This window comes from Pteropus alecto, unplaced genomic scaffold, assembly GCF_000325575.1.
Source record: "Pteropus alecto unplaced genomic scaffold, ASM32557v1 scaffold41, whole genome shotgun sequence".
Lineage (NCBI taxonomy): Eukaryota > Metazoa > Chordata > Mammalia > Chiroptera > Pteropodidae > Pteropus > Pteropus alecto.
Window position 1 is genome coordinate 566,740 of NW_006430464.1, and position 20,317 is coordinate 587,056.

A 20,317-nucleotide genomic window follows, 5' to 3' on the forward strand; every position below is an offset into this window, starting at 1 on the left:
AATCCAGGCACAGGAGCGTTATACTTCGCTTGCCCAGATATTGGAAATCGGCTGCCTTGCCGGCAGACGGACGTTCCCGGGGACAGAGCCAGGCTCGGGGGAGGACGCGGAGTCCAGCTTGGGATGCATCGGAAGTGAGGCGCCTGCGGTCATTTAGGGAGAGACGTCCAGGAGGACGTGAGGATTTAGTGCTTAGGAGAGGGGCCTGGGCTGGAAACACAACGTGGGAGGCCTCGGCAGAGCCTCAGCTTGTCATCCCCTTGAACTTGACTTCAAGTCGTTTCAGAGGTCGACTGAGTCCACTTTCTGTGCCGTGTCCAAGGCTGCGTTCTGAAAAGACAGAGACGAGCATAGTGCTTGCTGTCCACATCCTGGGGGAGCTCATCGTTTGGTGCCAATGAGATACTTACGAGGATAATCTTTTTGAAAAGCTGAATGTAAATTTTATTAAAGAGTAACATTTCTCTGGAAAAGAGCAGGAATCGCAAGTGGTTTACTCAAAAATGTTTCGGAGAGTCAATATATCTGCACGATTAGTGCCCAGATCAAGAAACAGATCCTTATCAGAACCCCCAGAAGGTCCCTTACGTCCTCTTCCCGTCACTAACCCCCCGCCCCCACCCCCACCCCACTGAGGGTAACCAGGATGGGAACTTCTAATGTCCAAGATTAATTTTGTCTGTCTCTGAACCTTAGTATCGAGGATGGCACATCGCGCGTACTCGTTGTGTCTGGGTTCTTCCACTCGACATTATGTTTGTAGGATTCACACATGTCATGCACATGTTTTGTGCTTCTTTTATTGCATGAAAGATCTGCGATTTATGGACCTGTCTTGCTGGTGAAGGACATGTGGGTAGTTGCCACTTTCAGCCATCACGCCTTGTGCTGCAGTGAACATTCTTGTGTCTGTTTGCTGAGCATTTGCATGCGCTTCTGTTGGGTACATCCCTGGGAGTGCAATGCTGGCTCATAGGCTCGGCATGTGCCATGTGGCTATACCAGTCCTCACTCCCACCAGCAGCGTCTGAGAGTTCCAGTTGCTCCATATCCTCATCAACACTTGATCATCTTTAAAAGAATTTTTTTTTTTATTGTAAAGAATATACGACATAAAATTTACCGTCTTAACCATTTTTAAGTGTACAGTTCAGTGGCGTGAAATACATTCACATCGCACACGGATCACCACCATCCTTCTCTAGAACTTTTTCACCATCCTAAACTGAAATTCTGTATCCGTTAAACATGTACTGCCTGCCCACTCCCCCAGTTCCCAGCCTTTGGTAATCACTTTTATCGTGGTAAAAAAAAAAAAAATTAAAATAAAAAAATAAAAAACAAAAATTCACCATCTTAGCCATTTTTAAGTGTATAGCGCAGTAGTAGACTCTATGCACATTGCTGTCCATGGTTTCTCTAGAACATTTTTATTTTGCAAAACTGAAACTCTATATCTATTGAATTGCAACTTCCTATTCCCCCCTGCAAGAGGCTCATCTCCCTTTAGGAGCTGGATTACTTTAGATACAGGTAGTATTTGTCTTTTTGTGACTGGCTTGTTTCACTTAACGCAGTGTCCTCAACACTTGATATTCCCGATATTCATTTTGTTATTTTCACCAGTGGGCAGTGGTATAGCATTATAATTTTTATTTGCATTTCCTTGACAACTATTGAAGTTGAATGACTTTCTCTATGCTCATTGGCCCATTAAATATCCCATTTTTCTATTGGGTTGTCTGCCTTTTTCTTATTGATTTTTGCAAGATCTTTATATTGTCTCCTTATTCTCTGGACAAATCCTTTGTTAGATACACGTAGAGAGAAATATCTTCTCTCGCCAAACAGTTCATTTAGAAATAGATCTACCTTTTAAAATAATACATGTCCCCCTCTCCACCCAAAGAAAATAATACACAGTCTTTAAAATAGTGAAGCAAAGCAGAAGATCACGGTCAAGCCAAAGCTGACGCCTCCCTCCATCCTGAGGTAAACGTAACACGTAACAACATACTTGCCGCCAAATGTGTATGTTTTCCCACTTAACGATGTACCTAATCAATATGATCTTCCATTTTACAGAGGGGGAAACTGAGGCACGTAGAGGTTAAGCGGCTTGCCTGGTGTAACACCCTCAGTAAGTAGCTGAGCCTGGATTTGAACCCAGGAATCTCTGTGACCTTCAGCCGCTCTGAGGAACTTCACGTTGTGTTTATAACCTTTGTCTCTGAGGGCTGTTAACTGCTCGAGAATTGGTCCCTGACATACATTTTTTTTTCCCCTCTCAGAGATGGCTTTTCTGGCCTCCAACCAGCTCCTGGGGGTGAGGGTGGGGTCATCATTTCCTGATCTTGATCTCACTGTACTCGGTGGCCTCCTGGTCCTGACGGTTGGGTGGCTTCAGCCCGTGGAAGCTGAGAGAGGCGTAATGGAGCTCCTGGTCCTTCTCTGGGGTGGAAGCGGCCACAGCTGGGGGTGGGGGACTTGAGCGGCTGTCTGATGGGGATTCCTTCAGGTGACTCTGAGGGGGACGAGAGAAGGGCGTCAGAGCCGGCCTTTGGGGTCTGGAGAAGGGAAGGTGGGGCTTGAGGGGCCACTTATTCATTTACGCATTTCACACCCATTTCCTGAGGACTCATGCACTCACTCGCTCATCCGTAACCGGAAGGAGTTTGGATCATAACGGCCTGTTCTTATTACTAAGGTCACTGAATCCTTACGACTTTCCTCCATGGATGATACGACTGGAGTCCCAGTTTGACAGATAGGAAAATGGATCTTGTGCTTCTTTCTACTTTTCTCGTGTGATGGCTAGAAACTGTTAAGTGGCGCATCACGCTTCTGCTGGACCACGCCGATGTGGATGGTGGGGAGCAAGCGGAGGGTGGCCACGTGACAGCTCTTTGGGGAAGAAGGTCTTGCCAAGAGCTCGTTCGGGGAGGAGAGACGGCTCAGTGACCCGGGAGAGACAGCGAGGGCTCAGTGGGAAATAGCCAAATGGAGAAAAGTTTTACTGAAAGGGAGATGGGACAGGACTTGGTCCATTATTGGCTCTGGGAGATGAAGGACAGGAAACAGGAAAAGAAGGTTCTCAGATCTCTGAGTTGACCACGACAGGAAATCCAAGGGGAGGACCAAATTTGGGGTGAGAGGAGAGAAGGGACTCATTATTTTTGGGGTGCGAAGTGAATCATCATCCCGCTCCAGGAGAGGCATCCAGCTGGGACACTGGATGGGAAGGCGCCTGCCCCACTCACCCCAGAGACACCACGCTGGCCCTCTGCCTTCTCCGTCGACTTCCTTCTGTGGATCTTCACTCTGAGGAGAGAGACGGGGCCTCTCACCCTGCTGGCTCGATGCTGGGAGCCCGGAAGGGCTGGCCGAGGCAGGGAGTGGAGGCAGGAAGCATGAGAGGAACGCATGCTCCCTCCTCCCAGACTCTTTCCTGGGACCAGGTGTTGGGAACACACTCTCCACCTGGCATCAGGAATCTGCCAGGAATCTGCCTTCCTGGGTTCGTCACCTCACCGGGGCTCTGAGTTTTGGAGGTTCCCCGCAACATACCCCCCACCACCACCACCTCGTCAGGCCTTCGCCCAAACCGGGGCCCCCACTCACAAGAAGAAGATGACGCAGAGGCAGAGAGCAAACAGGGCTACGACACCAGCTCCCCCAGTGGCCCCCTGAACCACACCTGTCCTGGGTCCTGGTCTCCCTGCAGATACAAGACACCTGGGGTAAAGTCCCGTTTCCCTAAGCAGGACCAGAGCACGCAGCCGTCTCGAATCCGAGCCCGGGAGTGCGTGCACTTCCATCCAGGACTGCTTTGTCCCCACCTCTTTGTGAAACTGCAGCCTCCCGTTCCCCCTTTGCCCTCTCAAGCCAACTGACAGAGGGGCCTGGACTCTAGTCCCCCTTTGCCCCTAGTCAGGCCTATTTCTCTCCCACTCCGTGTCTTCTGGGATCCAGGCTTGTGTCCCCCCTTCCCCTGGCATTGCCCATCGGCCCCTGACCTGGCAGCAGCAGGACAGTGGCGCTCGGGGCCCCGAGGACATTCTGGGCCACGCAGCTGAGTCTGAGGTCAGAGCAGAGCTGCCCTCTGAGGCTCAGGGAGCTGTTGGCCCAGGGCCCCACTGAGCTGGAGGTGATGGTGAGGGAGGCGTTGCTGAGGTTCCCCTCCAGCAGCTGCTCCCCCAGCCTCCAGCGCAGGGAGGGGGCCGGCTGGGCATGGGAGGAGCAGCTGCAGTGCAGCCTCGCGTCCTCCCAGGAGCAGGAGGGTCCCAGCAGCTGTGGGGGGTCTGTGGGGGTGGGGAGAAGGGTCAGCGGTGCCTCTCCCCTGCCCACCCCCCGGGGGGCCTCTCTCTGGCGCTTGCCCCCTCCTGCCCCCAGGCGCCCCCAGCCCCCACTCACAGTCCACCGAGAGGCTCAGGGAGACATGCTGGGAGCCCAGCGGGTTCTGAGCATGGCAGGTGAATTCTCCTTCATGCTCCCTCTGTATCTGAGGCAGTTCCAGGACCCCCAGGTCTGAGGGCTGGGAGAGGTGCAGAGTCTGTCCCCCCCGGGCCCAGCTCAGCGAGGCGGGGGGGTTGCTGCGGGTGACACAGAGCAGACGCAGAGGGTCCCCTTCCCGGACTGTAAGAGACGAGCCATTGCCCAGATCTTCATGTCCTGGCCAGAGAGAGAGAAAGGTAAGCCCTGGCCCTCACTAGGGTCTCTCTCTCTCTCTCTCTGTCTTTCTCTGTCTCTGTCTCTCTCTTTCTTTTCCTTACATTATGGAGATCAGTTTCTTCTCTTCCATTGCCTGATGGGTTTGTGCCATCTGGGCTTAGCCCCAAGGGGACAAGGCTAGGAGCAGGCACTGCAGCTGTTCCAGGAGACCCCCGTGGACTCGTCTGAACCGCCCTGGTCCCTAGGCCTCCTGTCTGGGGCATCTGTGCCAACGCAGACCCCAGACATCCCTCCACGAGCCCTGCCATTTTATCTGTAGAAAACGGTTTGCCGAGACGACCTGTCAGATCCAGCCGCATCTGAGAGCTCACAGTCTCGTGGGTGAGAAGCCCCAAAAGCAGGTTCTCATAGTTCTCCCTTTTGTGGCGGGAGGACAGCCTTCGCCAGAGCATGAGGACGGGCGGGAGCCGGTGTGGGGATGGCTGTGGCGTGCAAGGACTATGTTCAGGAGGGCACTAAAACCAAGGCATGGAATGGCCTCGCACGCGCCAAGAAAAACACACAGTCCTGTGAGGCCTGAGTGAACAGGCACCTTGGGGAGTGTTTACACGAGGCTACTGGATTTACAAAATAATGATACAAATGGCCCGTGGTACAAATAGTCACAGGGAAGTAAAGTGCAACACAGGGAATAGGGTCAATAATACTGTAATCACTTTGCATGGTGTCAGGTGGGGACCAGACTTATCGGGCGGATGGCTTCGTAAGGTATATAAACGTCTAACTGCTATGTTGTACGTCCGAAACTCATATAAGATTGCATGTCAACTGTAATCAAAAAAACAAATTAAAAAATAATATTAGAATGGGAAAAATCAGAAGCATGGAATAAAATACTGATAAATGCAACCTGTAGTGTATCAGTAAATGTGTGACAAACAGCTTATTGGGGGGGTTGGGTAGTGTAGGGAGGGGTCCTGATTTGTAGGACTTTCCAATTTCCTTGGTGTAAACCCTGCCATCTCAGCCAATTTCAAGCCCCCAACGTGAAGTCACTGAACCCAGAGTTGGGTCGAGATGGGCATCATTGGCGCTCACCACCCGATGGGAACCAGCTCCAATACAGGACTGTGTGCAACTCTAAAAAAATCGTGCCTGGAAAAAGCACCATACGCTGAGTCGAAAGGCCATCACTAGGTTGAAAATAAACTTTTTCAACCAACGCACAGCTGATTTCCTTAATATGGAGATACTTTCTTCACATGGTTAAGAAGAACTCCACAAGGACATACGAAATGGTTGACGTAACGAAGAGGCTCAACCTAGTTACAAACTGGCAATGCACATCAAACCACAGCAAATGCACTTAGGACATCAGCACATGCACTTAGTACGTCAGCAAGGGTGAGGACCTTCGGCAGCGAAACAGAGGCAGATGGCAGGGGGGACGACACCGCGCAGCAGAATTTGGCACAGTCTGTAGCAACTACGAACATGCCCTTTGATCCAGAACTTCCATTCTCTAGAAAGTTTTCTTCCAGACACACGCACACACACAGCAGCACGGCATTATTTGTCTTAGGCGAAAACTGGAAACACCATAGTTTTCCACCAACGGGGAACCAGTTAAGTATATTGTGCTATAATATCCTTCTAACTGAGAAATCATGGCGTCATCAAGAATGAGAAAGTTTCCTCTGTGATGACCCAGAAGGACCTCCAAGATATACTAAATGTGAGAACGAGGAGGGTTTCGTTCCTAGTAATGGACCACTGCCACTTTCAAAGTTGTGTCGAGTGTGCCATGGTGACAAATGGCTTTAATGGTGAGGGAAGGTGGGGGAAAGGATTTGGGGGAACTCTTTGTACCATGAAAATCTGAATTATTCCACAGCGAAGGTTTATTTTAAAAAGTCTCACAGCAGAGTGCAGAGCATGGTACACACGCGTGTGTGTGTGTGTTTTAATGTATGGACATAGATTATACGTGGAAAGACAACCAAGAGAGGAGGTACACCAGGTACTGAATACTATTTTCATTCTTATGGAATTTTGCGAGGGACTGAATTGTGTTCCCCTCGAATTCTTATGTTCAAGTCCTAAATCCCCACGCCCCGCCCCGCCCCGCCCGCAATGCGGTGGTATTTGGAGGTATGTGAATGGGCGTTTGGGGGTGATTAGAGTTCAAGTCACGACAGTGGGACCCTCATGACGAAATTAGCATCCTTATAAGGAGAAGGGACCCCAGAGGGCTTGCTCTCACTGACTACCATGCGAAGACACAACGAGAAGGTGGATGCCTACGAGCCAGGAAGGGCGTCCTCACCAGGAACCAATGGGCTGACGCCTTGATCTTGGACGTACAGCCTCCAGAACTGTGATAAATAAATCCCTTCTTTCTAAGCCACCCCGTCTGCGGTATTTCGTGATGGCGGTGCCAGCGGACACAGACACATTTTGTGCTTACTAGTTTAAAGACAACGTTAAAGTCATCACAGAAAACTGGGGTGGGGAGGAGGGTAGGCAGGGTCCAAATCCTAAGGGGAATGAGCGCAGGATTTGGGATGAGGATGCAATTAGCCACATCTGTCGGGCGCGGAGGTCATGCAAGCCCCCGTGACAGCGGGGTCAGGGTGGGGAGAGACCAGGTTTGAAGCTGAGAAGGAGCGTGTGGGCGGCTTCCCATGTCCGCTGTCCTCACGCCTGCCCCTGGCCTCCCTCCCATCTGACTTCTCTGTTCCAAAGGATGGAGACAGACCCCACTTCCACCCCCACCCCGCTCCTGAGAGAAGAGGCTACACCCTACCTGCACCTTCTTTCCGGAACACCTTGATGGTCAAGTCCTGGGGGGCATCTGGACAGACAGACAGACAGACAGAAAGACATAAATAATCGTTCCCTTTTCAGTGGCAAGAAGCTGACCATTGGCCTTCCTGCCCCCTGCCCCTCCCACACACAGAACTGAGAAATAGGAAGGTAGTGAAATTGAGTGTCCTGTTTCCTGCCTCTGGATCCCCAACACCCACTGTCCTCAGAGACGCAGCGTCCTGGCTGGGCACTCACAGGACACGTTGAGCCGGATGGTCCTCTCTGTGCTCACGCCACTGTGGAAGGTCACTCGACAGGTCAGGTTGGTGTCGTGGTGCTGGGGCCCAGGGGTGAGGGTGACCACGGAGGAGCGGGGAGTCCTGGGACCCAGGAGCGTGAGGTTGACCCCGATCCAGGAGAAGGTGGGGGGCGTCCCCCTCTCACAGGCCCATGACACTGAACACGTAATTTTCCTGGGGTGGCCAGATTCTAGGGTCCCCTGGATGTCGATGTCAGGTGTCTGTGACAGAGCTGGGGAGGAGAGGGACAGAGACCCACACCCTGGAGCTGGGGGTGCGAGCGTGCCCCCAAGAGCTGCCTCTGCCTCAGGCCAGCCCCAGCATCCTGTCCCCCTGGGTCCCTCCCAGAGAAGAAGGGGAATCATCCCAGCCCTGCCCCGGGAGCCCTCAGGACCCACCCGTGTGGTGTCTCTGTGACCCATGCCTTACCCGTCACACACACAGAAAGCTGTTTTCTTTTGTAACTGTATTTCACAGTCTTTCCTCTCTCCACCCTAAAGAAGTAGGTGCCCGTGTCGTTTCTACGCGCGTCTCTAATGTCCAGGGAGCACTTGTAATTCTTGGGGTCCCCTAGGAGACGGAATCGGCCCTGGGTCTCCTCCTGCACATCACGGTCTAGGTTGTTTGTGGCCACGGGAGCATCCCGCTGTTCCGTCGCTCCTTCCCGGAACCAGTAGCCATAAGCTGGGGTATTTTTATCCCAGCCTCCCCGGGGGTAGAAGAAGTCGCAGAGCACGCTGACATGCGCGCCCTCCAGCACCTCCACAGAATCCTGCACTGTCAGCCAGTATCGTGGAACCAGCTGAGACCCTGAGGGGAAACCAGAGTTAGTCTCAGATCCCGCCCTGCCGCCCCTCGTCCCCTTGGCCACCCACCTGTTCGCAGCAGCAGCAGAGGCAGCAGCAGCAGTAGCAGCAACAGCATCTTGGGGGGAAGTGTCGCGGGGCTTTGGTGTCACAGGACTTAGAGGAAGCACCAACAGGAAGCCCGGGCTGAAGTCAGGGAGGCGATGACCACGCAGCAGGAACTGGGCGCCCGCCCGAGGCGCGGCTGGCCAGCCCTTGCAGAAGAGGACTTCCACTTCCCAGATGGGGTGTCCGGGGGGGAGGACCCCACATTCAAGGAGGACCCGACCCCCACTCCTGGCTCCCGGTCCTCGGCTTATCCCTCTGGCGCCGCTGTCTGCGCCTGGAAAGCGGGCACCGCCTGGCCGGTCACCGCTTCGACCTGTCACACAGAGTCGGTCGCAAGGGTGTGGGCGTCGGGAGGGGCCGCAGTGGGAGCCGCAGTGCGTGAAAGACGCGAACCCATGAGACCCGTGAAGGGATGAGCGAGCGGCACCCCTCCACGGACACCTGCTCCCCAGGGGCCGCGAAGGAAAGGAGGAGGCGGAGGAGCTCCAGGCCATTTCGGGGGGTTTGCGGGGTACCAGGGGAGACCGAGGGAGCGCAGGCAGGGGCTCGTGGGAGACCCCGTGGCTCCGGGTAGCCAGACCGCGAGTTCACAGGTGTGAGTGGCCACAGCGCAGACACCAGGACTCCGAGGACGTCGCCAGGATGTGCCCCTTCAGGTGACGCGCTGCCGCTGCGGTTCAGGCATCTGTGGGGGTGACCGTGGCTTGGCAGCCAGGTGGGCCGGGGTCTCCGCCACTCCCAGCCTCGGTTTCCTCGTCCGTCTCTCAGGGCGTCGCGATTCTCCACCCCCTTCTGTGGGAGAGGCCAGCGGGCGCACGGACACAGAGCTTTTCTGCAGACTCAGTGTGGCCGTCTCGCGGGGCCAGCGTCTGTCCCTGCCCTTTTCTCGGTGGTCACTCTGAGTCCCGTCCTGGGTGGGAAGCCCCTGGCGGTCACCTCTGCCCTGGAGCTTCCTCATCCGGGGCCTCCGTGTCCAGGGGGTCAGGGCCCGGCTCTGCAGCCAGACGGCCGGACTCCATCCGTCCCCTGGATTCTCGCTGAGCCCAGTCAGCTGCTGACGCCCGTGGGGTGTTGTGGGCTGAACGGTGTGACCCCCAAATTCATGCTGTCACGCCCTAACTCCCAGCACCTCCCAATGTGACTGCATTTGGAGACGGGGGAATGTGAAGAGGTGACTTAGGTCAAAGGAGGTCACCAGGGTGGGCCCCGATCCAGGAGGACTGGCGTCCTTGTAAGCAGAGGGGATGAGCACCCAGACACACACGCGAGGCCCGCGCGAGGACACGGGGGGCGCGCCGTCTCCACGCCAAGCACCCAGCCCTCCGAAGGAGCCGCCCAGCGACGCCTCCATCCGGGGCTTCCGGCCTCCAGGACCGTGAGAAAGTGTGTTTCGGTCGTTCACGTCGCCCCGGCCGTCCGTCCGTCCGAGCTGACTGACCCCCGGGGCGGCCCAGCACAGTGATGCGTTCATACTGGTACCGAGCTCAGAGCAGCCCGATCTGGCCCACAGTGGCCGCAGCCAGTCTGCAGGGAGGGGCTGCTGTGAGGATGTGAGGAGAAAGGGGACCACAGGAGACTTTACTGTCTCCCCCCGCCCCCCACACACCAGCTCTGCTCTCTGCAGGGCTGTTACTTCTCCAGGCCACACTTCCCCTCCCCAGGCCAGGCCAGGCCCCAGGCTTGGGCTGGTCCCTCTGCTGGCTGAGCCCGGTACTGCGCCCGCACCCTGGGTGCCTGTCTCCCACCTGCTGCGCTGAGCGTGCTGGGCACCCGGGGCTCAGGGCAGGCAGCACCCCCAACACACACCAGCTCTGCTCTCTGCAGGGCTGTTACTTCTCCAGGCCACACTTCCCCTCCCCAGGCCAGGCCAGGCCCCAGGCTTGGGCTGGTCCCTCTGCTGGCTGAGCCCGGTACTGCGCCCGCACCCTGGGTGCCTGTCTCCCACCTGTTGCGCTGAGCGTGCTGGGCACCCGGGGCTCAGGGCAGGCAGCACTGGGGGCGCAGAGGCCAGAGCAGTCCAGGAAGAGCGAGCAGAGGCACGACCCCCCGCCGGAGTGGGCACAGCCCACGCAGCGCGCCTGCGCAGACGGGTCCGTTGGCGGCGGGGCGGGGCTCCGTTTGCGTGTCTCCACGCCTGTGTGTAAATGCGTGTCTGCGCTTTCTGTGGGTGTGCACATCTGAGTTGCGTGTGTGTCTGCGTAGGCGCCTATGGTGTGTGTGCATGTGTGTGCGCACTCCGATGTCCATTTCTCGGTAACATTGGCGAATAACATACTGAAGGATAGAATCCGTGCCATATTTTCTATACATCTTCTCTGTTTTGTTTTTCTCCAAATTCTTGATCGCCGATCAATATAACCTAAAATCTACTTCGTTATTCTTAACCTGTCTTCTCTGCCATTAAACTGTAAGCTTCATGAAGAGTCTTGTAACTCTTCTTACCGCTGAATTCACACTGCTTAGAAAAATGCTCGGAGTCTGTTAGGTGATCAATAAATATCTGCTTTAAGGAGATTTCGCATAAGCAGAAGGAGTTCACTGGCTGTCTCCAACGGGAAGCTATGCATTCTTGAGAGCACGCCCTCCTAGGCTCATCTGATTCTAGCATTTTATTGTCTTTGGACTATTTTATAATGCTACAACCTGTTGATAATCGGTAACCAGGCAAACAGTTCCGGCTCACAGGCAGGCACATGCATTCTGTCCTCTGAAAGGTCAGTGGACTCACCCCGCCCAGGCAGTTTCACGCCATCCATAAATTCACTGTACTCCGTTTAAATGCGGGCTTCTTTCATTTCTGCCTGGTTATCTCATTCGTAATGACTTAAAGAAAACGGGGAATGTCTGTTCACCGCGAGGTGAGAAAGTTCTAGACACCTGTTGCGCAGCACAGTGCCTGTAGGTGATAGTACTATACACTTCCAAAGTTGTTAAGCGGGGTAGACCTGATGTGATGGGATTTTCTTACCGCAGTAAAAACAGCCTTCAAGGTGCCCATGACTGTTTCGTAGCTACCAGCTTGTGCCTCTTAACTCTTCATCTTTTTCACCCAGGCCGGCACTAGACTTATCGGAGAGGGGGGTCACTTTGTAAATGATATAAGTGTCTAACCACCACGCTGTGCACCGGAAATCATATAATATTGACTGTCAACTGTCATTGAAAAAATGAAAATCCTTTAACACGTTGTCTGTTTGCTTGGTTTTTTTATGTAAGTCGTGACTTGGTAAGTGGCACAGTTGGTGACACGTGTCGGATGACAGGCCTCCTAGAGCGACATAAATGCACCAGGATCAGAATCTCGCGTAATTTTTTGCTTTACCTTTGGTTAAAAAAATTACAGACATGTATACATATGCTTTTTCCTGCCTGCATCTACTCACTCACAGCCATAAAGAAGAGTTTGGAAGGTCGGAAGCCAGACGTGAACAAAAGCTTGTCGTTTGTTTTTCTGTGCAGTGGCCGAGTCAGCTCAGCAAAGTGCTTCTCTAATGTGCCGAGGTGGGTGAGGGGTGGGGAGAGAGGTTTGGGTGTCCCCCTGTATGGCTTCTCCTGGCAGGATCCTGCGTCCAGGACATTTACTGTGTCCCGAGGGGCAAAAGAGCTCAAGTTTGGCTCATCCCTCCTTTTCTGGGGCCCCCAGCCCTGCCAGGAAAAGTAGGAATGAGGTCAGGGTCTAGTAGAAAGCCGGCTCTGGGGCCGACCAGCTGGTGTTTGGGGGACTCAGATGGGGGGTTACCTGGGAGGGGCCTGATCCCCCGATGTACTAGACCCTGGACAGGCTGTAGGGGAGCGGGAAGCGAGCCCACAAGTGGGCAGTCCTGAGCGGGGTGAGGACCGGAAGGAGTGGCACAGGTAGGAAGCTGTCGGGAGGACATGAAGCATTATCAGGACGCAGACTTCCTGCTGCTTCACTACTCTGGGACTCAGGACAGCCTGGCCTAGTCGCCGCGGGAGGCGTATGGGCCACAGTTAGGGCGGGAGCCCTGGGGTGGTTGAGACCACCTGACAAGAGACCGGAAGGCTCCTGGCAGAAACGTGAGAAAGCCCAGTGAGGGTGAAACCCCGTCCCGCACCACGAGAGGGAAAATCAGTTCATTTCTGTCAAGGTCTTGCGACAACTGTACACTGTCATAAGGACCCTCACTCTGAGTGACCAAAGTTATTCCCATCTAACTCCTTGGGATGGCACCCAATTCCTAGTTAACACTCACGCCGGCCAAGAGCCCAAGTCGGAGGATGGTGGCAAGCCCTGGAAGGTCCCAGACACCGCCGACCGGCGTCATTGACCTATGATGTCACCAGACCCTCTCCCGGGCTCCCTCCACTCTGCAATGGGGGCTGGAATGTGGCCGGCCCCCTGGGGCGCTCCATCAACCAGGAGACACTGCCCTGGGGAAGACCCTAGGTGAGTGGGGTCGCGGTGGGTGTATGTGGCTGGCGCTGTCCACGGTGCTGAAAAAGGTACCTCCCAGCTCTGCAAAAGGGTCTGACCTCAGAGGCTTATGTCCCACTTTGGGGCCAGGAAGGCAAAGAGGTGGGGATGGGTGGAGCCAGGGGAGGAGCGGACGATCAGGAGCGCAGGGTGCTGGGCTCCGCTCTCTGTCCCTTCTTCCATCTTTGCTGTTCACTCTGAAGTATGACACCTGAGCTTGGTGTCCGTCTGCCCCATTTGGCTGCGCCACAGGGCGGGAAGATGCTTTTGCTAAGGCTGTTTGAGTGAGATTAAGAATCACCTAGAACAGAGGTCGGAAAGCTACAGACTGGGGACCGCCTGCTTTTGTAAATAAAATTTTATTGAAACGCAGCCACATTCATTTATTTGCAGACCGTCTATGGCTGTGTTTGCACTGCAAACAGAGTTGCCTTGTTGCAAGCGGGACCATATAGCTGGCCAAGGCTAAAATGTTTGCTATCTGGCCCCGTTGAAAACAAACAAACAGACAAACAAAAACGTCTTTGGACCCAGGACCAAGAATGGCAAGTCGAGAAGCTTGCAAATTGTTCTTTTGAGCTGAGAAGGTAGAGCAGTATTTTGACTCTGGTCGTCCCTGAGTGTGAGGGAAATCTGTACATGTGAATAAGCGGGACTCGTAGCTGGCAGAGGGAACGGAACGAGAAGGGTTAGGAGTGGAGAGAGGGTCAGGGAGAGCACCCACGGAAGGCGTGTGAGTCGAGGGTGAGACCGTCATGTCACGGAGGTGGTGTCTGGGAGAGGCATGGAGCCCGGCCTCTGGGGGAATCGTCACTAATACCATTCTATTTAAGGGGGGAAGGAACCGGCATCATCAGACCCTCACCGGGTGCCAGGATTCTTGCTGAGCGGTTGCCACATGTACTTTTATTTAATGCTCATGGCGACCCTGCGAGGTAGGGCTTCTCACTCCCATTCACGGAGCAGGAGACGGAGACATGGAGGGTTGGGTGGCTGCCTGGTGTCCTATTCTTAATGAGTGAAAGACTGCGGATTCGACCCCAGGTGTCTCTGATTGCAATGTCTAAGATGCTCCATCAGAGTAACAAACTCACATACAGTCATGTATAAACCCGTCGCCCATGGGGATGTTAAGCCTCAAGAAGCAGCCTGTGGGTATCTTCCCCCAAAGATAGGGACGCTCCGGCTGAGACTGATGCTCCCGCCGGCAGCTCACTAGGTCCTGGTCTCTGAGTATGCCGTGTGGGTGTCCTCCCGTGGATGAGTCCTCCCTTGAAAGCTGATGGTGGCATAATGCAGATCCTGCTCGGACTCCACAGTGGGGGTGGCCCCTGCAGAGCTGGTGGGGTCTGTGGGGCTGTCTATCTTGGACTTCTGCTGGTGACCCTGTGTGGGAGGCCAAGGTCAGAGCTGGGCAGAGGGGAGGGCGGAGGAAAAGGCAGAGAAGGTCCCCAAAGTGAAGGTGATTGTGACAGGACCTCTGTTCATTCTTCCCTTCCTGTAGCAATCATTTCACGAGGTCCCGTGTCCTCAGTGACCCAACAAGTAGAGCACTCATTCCTTGCTTCCGATTCTACTGACCTGAGTGGAACATGCTATTATTTTACATGGGAAGAAACGAAGTCTCAGAGGGGTTAAGTATGTCTCCGGGTCAGACATGCGCTGATCAGGAACTCAATCCCTGGCCTCCCAAAGGTGTCCCGTGTGCCGGGTACTGGCTACGCGGGAAGGTGGCCCGGACCCAGGGCGAGCTCTCTCCCTGCGTGCTGCTCCTCTGCCCCCGCGAGCCAACCTTGCTCACAGCCCTCTCGTGTCGCTGGCAAATCCCGGTGGCTCCACCTTCACAGTGTATCCAGGACACGATCCCTGACCGGCAGCCTGAATTAAGTCCGTCTGAGGGACCGGGTCGGTTGCCCCCCGTACACTCGTGCATTGAGGTTCTAAGCCCCAAGGAGACTGAATTTGGAGGTGGGGCCTTACGAGAGGTAATGACGTTTAAATGAAGCCATGGAGGTAGGACCCGACCTGACTTAAGTCCTTTTAAGAAGAGCAGATGCAAAAAATACACGGGCACAGAGCAGAGACCACCTGAGGACACGGGTGGGGGGGTGTCACCTGCAAGCCAGGGAGAGAGTGTTCGGTGGGGGGGGGGCACTCTACATGTGCAACGTAAGAATCGGCAAACTACAGATGCTACCCAAGCATCCAGAACAATCGACGTTGGGAGGTGTTCGCTGAGAGCAAGGATGAATGCGTGGGCGATTGCTGACCGTGTGTGTGTGTGTGTGTGTGTGTGTGTGTGTGTGTGCGGGGACCTCACAGCGGTGTTTACAGGAGTCAGAGGTAAAGAAAGAAATGGAAGTCGGAGCTCAGGGTTGGGGAGGGATAAGCAGGAACAGGGCAGCTCGGCGTGGGCATGCGAGGAGGACCGGGCAGCCGAGCCAAGATTCTGAGACCCCAGAAGCTTGCTCTGCTCCAGGCGAGGGAGCGGCCAGCGCTGGAGGCTCACGCTCAGAAGGTGACTCTGGTTTTCCTGCCCCAGATGCCAAGCCAGGCCGTGGGGGTGTTTGCCTCCTCGTAGCGCGGAGAAGCAGTGTGTTTTAGACTGGGGTGCGCTGGGACGGTGACTTTTTTATGCAGGTAATGCCAGTGTGCCGGGGAGGGGGGACGGGAGAGCTGCGTCAGGGTCGTCAGGGTCGTGGTTAACACGGAGCGGAGCTCGGGGCTCGGTTGGAAGGGGAGCGGCCCAAAGGGAGAAGAAGTGCAGACAGGCTCTGCAGCCTCTTGCTGCAGGAAGGGGAGACAGACGACCCGGTGAGACATGGTTGGGTGTCAGGGACAAAAGCATGGTGGGCAAGATGGAGAACCCGGAAAGGGATGTTTCGGGGGGTATTAACCACGCGCTTCCAACATCGTGACATCCGGGGCTCACCAAGGAGCTGCCCCTGACAGCCACAGCCAATGGCCGGAGACCGCAAAGGACGTGCGGTTCCTGCTGCAAACCGGCCAGTCCAGACCTCACGCCTGAACCCCGCCTCCGTGGGGTCCTCAGACAGCGGGCGATACCCCGGGGCCGGACGCCACACCTCGCGGGGTCATTGGGAGCAGCTCCTGCGTCACCGCGCCTTCCCGCATCAAGGCTCCCGCCGCGGTCCCCGGCGCCCCACTCACCGCCTCCGCCCCTGACCGCCCCGCTCCCCCTCACCCCCAGGCCGGTTCGCCCGGTGTTCCCCCTTACTGATGGGACAGTCAGGGACTAACTGAGCCACCGTCTCCTGATCCCGTGGCCTCACGTACCCGAATAATAATGAAACCCACAAACTTTAAACAAGAAATGGGAAGTGGAGAGCGCATTTCTGGACACGCTGGACGGAGCGTGAGCGAGGGCCACCGGGGGGTGTGGCGCGGGCGCGGATGCCCACGTCACTCACCGGTCACTCACCGGGGAAGCGGGCCCGGCCGCAGTGCGGGTGTCGCCCACGCCCGTGGCTGTCCTGGCTGCTGCTCTCCTGTGGGTCTTCACTCTGACGGGAGACACCGGGGTCCGTGACACGGCCACTCGCTGAGGCTGGAGGGACTGACGAGGGCCGCTCCAGGCTGGGGCGAGCCCGGGAGCCTTCATAACAAGACTTGCTGTCTGGAACCAGGGCTGGGGACATATCCAGCCTGGCTCAGTGGCTACTGCCTGGGTTCTCGCCACCACGGCACCCGCCCTGGCTCTGGGCTTTCACGACCTGTCCAGCCCCCTCTTGGCCATCTCGGGCCCACACCCGCCCCAGCTCACGCGAAGTAGATGACGGACAGGCAGAGAGCAAGCAGCCCGGTGACACCGGCTCCCGCGACAGCCCCCAGAACCACTCCCGTCCTGGTCCCTGGTTGCCCTGCGGACAAGACAGACCCTGCGTGAACCCCATCTTGATGAGCGGGCATGAGGCCCCTCCTCTCCAGCACAGAGTGGGGTGCCCCTCTCCTCCTACCCAGGGGCAGCCTCCAAGCCCTCCCGCCCAATCTGGGAGCTCCGCCTTCTTCAGAACCGCAGAAGGAAGGGCGCGGTCCACAGGACACTCCAGCCGAACCCCCTCTCGTGGGGAGCAGACTGCGTCTCCTCCAGGACCAGGTTCCCTCAGCTAGGGTCTCTGGGACAGTGCGCGTTCGTTCATGCAGCGCCCCAGAGGTCCGGCCTGGCGGGGGCGGCCATGCGAGCAGCTGTGGAGGGGACAGCGGCCCGTAAGGGGACCTCTCCCGACCTTCTGCTCAGTTAGCTGGGACCTAAAACAGCTCTGAAAAATGAAGTCTCCTCGGAAACGCCCAAGGCATTCGTGACTGGAGGAAACAGAGAGGGTGGCTCAGGCCGGCAGGGAGGAGGCGGGGAAGAGGTCCTGGGGGCGGGGCCTGACGGGGCTTCGGTGGAACCCCGCCCCTCCCCCAGGCCGCCGCCTGAGCTCTGAAGTCTGCAGTGCACGGACCTGGAGAAAAGTCTGCTGCAGTCAGCTCCACAGGCGGGGGGCCGGAGAGGGTGGCGGGACTCTCTCTTACCTGTGCCTTCTCCCAGGCAGACGCCTGTTGTCGCGCTGGTTGGGGTACCTAGGACGGGAACAGCGGTATGTCCTTCTCAGTGGGGCGAGTGGGAAGGGGCTCGCGGGATTCAACCTGTAATTTCCCGATGACGAGCGATGTGACGTCTGCCTTCGCGTGCTACTTTGCCATTACTTTCTCTTCTGGTGAAGTAGCTGATTAAATCCTTGGCTGTTTTCAACATATACAGGCAACCTAAATGCTCATCAACAGATCAGTGGCGAAAGAGATGATGGGTAATGTATACAATGGACTATTAATCAGCCGTTAAGAAAATGAAATCCTACCATTTGCAAAGACATGGATGGACCTAGAGGTTATTATGTCGAGTGAAATGTCAGACAGAGAAAGGCAAATGCCATATGATTTCGCTCATATGTGGAATCTAAGGAACAAAACGAACAAACGAATCAAAAACAGACTCATAAATATAGTGGACAATATGGAGGGGGGTCTGGGGGCTGGAGAAGTTGGTGAAGGCTTAAAGAAGTACAAATTCATAGTGGATGGATGGTCACGGGGCCGGGGAGCACCAGCAGCCAGAGGGAGTGTAGTCAGCACTCACAGGATGGCTAGGTGGAGGGCCAGGGGAAGGTGGGAGCACTCTATGGTTTCATGAACTCTAGAGATGTCTCTCCAACGTACTATATACTTGAAACTAAATGAAAGAAATATTTTTTAAAAAAGATCCTTGTCTTTTTTTTTTTAATTTTTTTTACACCTACAGCACCTGGTCTTCCTAGGTGGTCTCCCATCCACATACTAACCAGGCCCCACCTTGCTTAGCTTCCGAGATCAGATGGGATCGGGCATGGTCAGGGTGGCACGGTCCTAGACTTTAATTGTTTTTTAATGGTAAAATATACAGAACAAACCTTTCCCGTTTTCCCGCTTCCTGACTGTCTGGGTCAGTGGCAGAGAGGGGGAGGGAGGGGTCTGGAGGGCGGGGAGGTGTGGCCCTAGAGAAGCCTAGGGCTTTGGTCCAGTTCTGCCCTCTGAGCCTGACAGGCTGGAGTCCCAGCTGCTCCAAGCAGGGGGCGCATCCCAGCCCTGCCCAGCGGGTCTTCAGAACCCACCGTGTGGCCTCTCCATGACCCATGCCTTACCCGTCACTCGCACAGCGAGTTGGTTTATTTTGTAAGTATGTCTCACATTAGACCCTCTCTCCACCCTAAAGAAGTAGGTGCCCGAGTCGTTTCTCCGTGCGTCTCTGATGTCCAGGGAGCAGTTGGAGGCCCCGGGGTCCCCGAGGAGACGGAATCGGCCCTGGGTCTCCTTCTGCACGGCTCGACGTGGGTGGTTTGTGGCTACGGGAGCATCCCGCCCTTCCTTCGCCCCGTTCCTGAACCAGTAGCCGTGAGCTGCAGCTTCAGTCGAAGACATCGCAGGAATGGAGAAGGCACAGGGCACGGAGACGCACAGGCCCTCGGGTTGTTTGGCCACGAGAGCATCCCACTGTTTCCTCCTGCTGGTCCGGAACCAGTAGCCATGAGCTGGAGCATTAGTCCAGGAGCTCACAGGGTAGGAGAAGGTACAGGGCACGGAGACGCACAGGCCCTCCTGCACCGCGTCGGACTCCTGTACTGCCAGCTGGTATCTGTCATCCTGAGCCAGGGACCCTGTGGGGAAAGGAAAGTGAGCAGAGCCCCCAGGCCGCCCCCGCCCTCCCTGAGGCCACTCACCCGCCCACAGCAGGGGCAGCAGCAGCGGCAGCATCTCTGCCTGGAGGCGTCTGGGCTCCGTGCAGAAAAGAGAAGGAAGACGGTGTGTGTGGAGGGGGGACTCGGAAGCCGGGGCGGAGCCCGGGGCCGCCTCGTTCAGGGAAGAGGAACCTCAGAGAAGAGCTTAGCCTCCCTCTGCACAGAGCATGGACACCCCACGGCCCAGGGACCCCCAGACCCTCCCAGAGAGGAGCAGACAGGGAGCAGACCCTGGGCCCTGCTCCTTCCCCAGCGGACTTCCCCACAGCGGGGACCAGGGCCGCTGAGGGCATCGGAGGATGGGACACGTGAGTCTCCTAAGATGCTCCCATCTGAGGGGCTTTTCTGAGTGTCGTCGTGCTGGCCACCTGCTGCCTTGACCGGAAGGGTCACAGCCTCATCTGGAAGCCTTGGCGGGTCCTACGAGGTGTGGGATTCCTTAATGTCTGCGTGAACATCTGGGGCAGAGGAAAGAAGGCGTTCCGAGCAAAGCGAAGGCCGCGTTCGTCCGCTCACTCGGCAAACTCTTGGCGAGCATCTCGGTGGCGATGTGGGTCGGCTGGGGACGGAGACGGACAGGACCAATCTGCTGTGCCTGTGAGATGCTGCGCTCACTACTGTCCCTCGCTCCCCAAATACACAGCACTGAGGGGTGTTGGAGCTGCGGCCACCTGCGAGTCCGCTGGTGTCCCGCTGAGCACACTGAGTGTTTCTCAAACTACGAAGGCAGTTGTTGTTGTTGTTGTTGTTTTCAGTTTTATTTTCAACGGCGCCTTGAAAAGGAAAAACCCTGTCACTTCTTCCTGTAAACAGAGGGCGAACCCATGTCCCATGAGCACTTGCAGCAAGAACATGACATTTGCCTTTGCAAATGAACTGCATTCTTTTATCAGAATTCTTTCATAATATGCCCAA

General features: G+C 55.9%; 2 protein-coding genes and 1 pseudogene across 2 annotated transcripts in view; all 3 read right to left on the reverse strand.

Moving 5' to 3' along the window:
* Positions 1–2,341: 2,341 nt before the first annotated feature.
* On the reverse strand, positions 2,342–8,702 carry LOC102896745 (myeloid cell surface antigen CD33). The gene is made up of 7 exons (XM_025048706.1): positions 8,654–8,702; positions 8,197–8,588; positions 7,735–7,978; positions 7,478–7,525; positions 3,622–3,718; positions 3,261–3,321; positions 2,342–2,524 (listed from the first exon to the last, which is right to left on the reverse strand). Exons 1-7 carry the CDS (start codon positions 8,700–8,702, stop codon positions 2,342–2,344), a joined length of 1,074 nt encoding a protein of 357 aa, XP_024904474.1.
* Positions 8,703–13,768: 5,066 nt separating this feature from the next.
* LOC102891978 (myeloid cell surface antigen CD33) overlaps positions 13,769–20,317 on the reverse strand; it is a 30,127-nt gene continuing 23,578 nt past the window's right edge. Inside the window, exons 4-7 of the mRNA XM_006904987.2 lie at positions 17,664–17,711; positions 16,912–17,008; positions 16,570–16,651; positions 13,769–14,513 (exon numbers count right to left, since the gene is read on the reverse strand). Coding sequence (XP_006905049.1) covers positions 14,343–14,513; positions 16,570–16,651; positions 16,912–17,008; positions 17,664–17,711 — 398 coding nt within the window. The 3' untranslated portion in view covers positions 13,769–14,342. The remainder of the gene's footprint in view (positions 14,514–16,569; positions 16,652–16,911; positions 17,009–17,663; positions 17,712–20,317) is intronic.
* Positions 18,421–18,539, reverse strand: LOC112482169 (annotated as a pseudogene).

Coding starts and splice junctions, on each gene's coding strand:
- LOC102896745 (XM_025048706.1), bottom strand. CDS start 8,702: ATGCTGTTGCTGCTACTGCTGCTGCTGCCTCTGCTGCTGCTGCGAACA. Junction 8,589..8,653: donor TCTGCTGCTGCTGCGAACAG/GTGGGTGGCCAA, acceptor GTTTCCCCTCAG/GGTCTCAGCTGGTTCCACGA. Junction 2,525..3,260: donor GCCAGCGTGGTGTCTCTGGG/GTGAGTGGGGCA, acceptor CGTCCCCCTCAG/AGTCACCTGAAGGAATCCCC.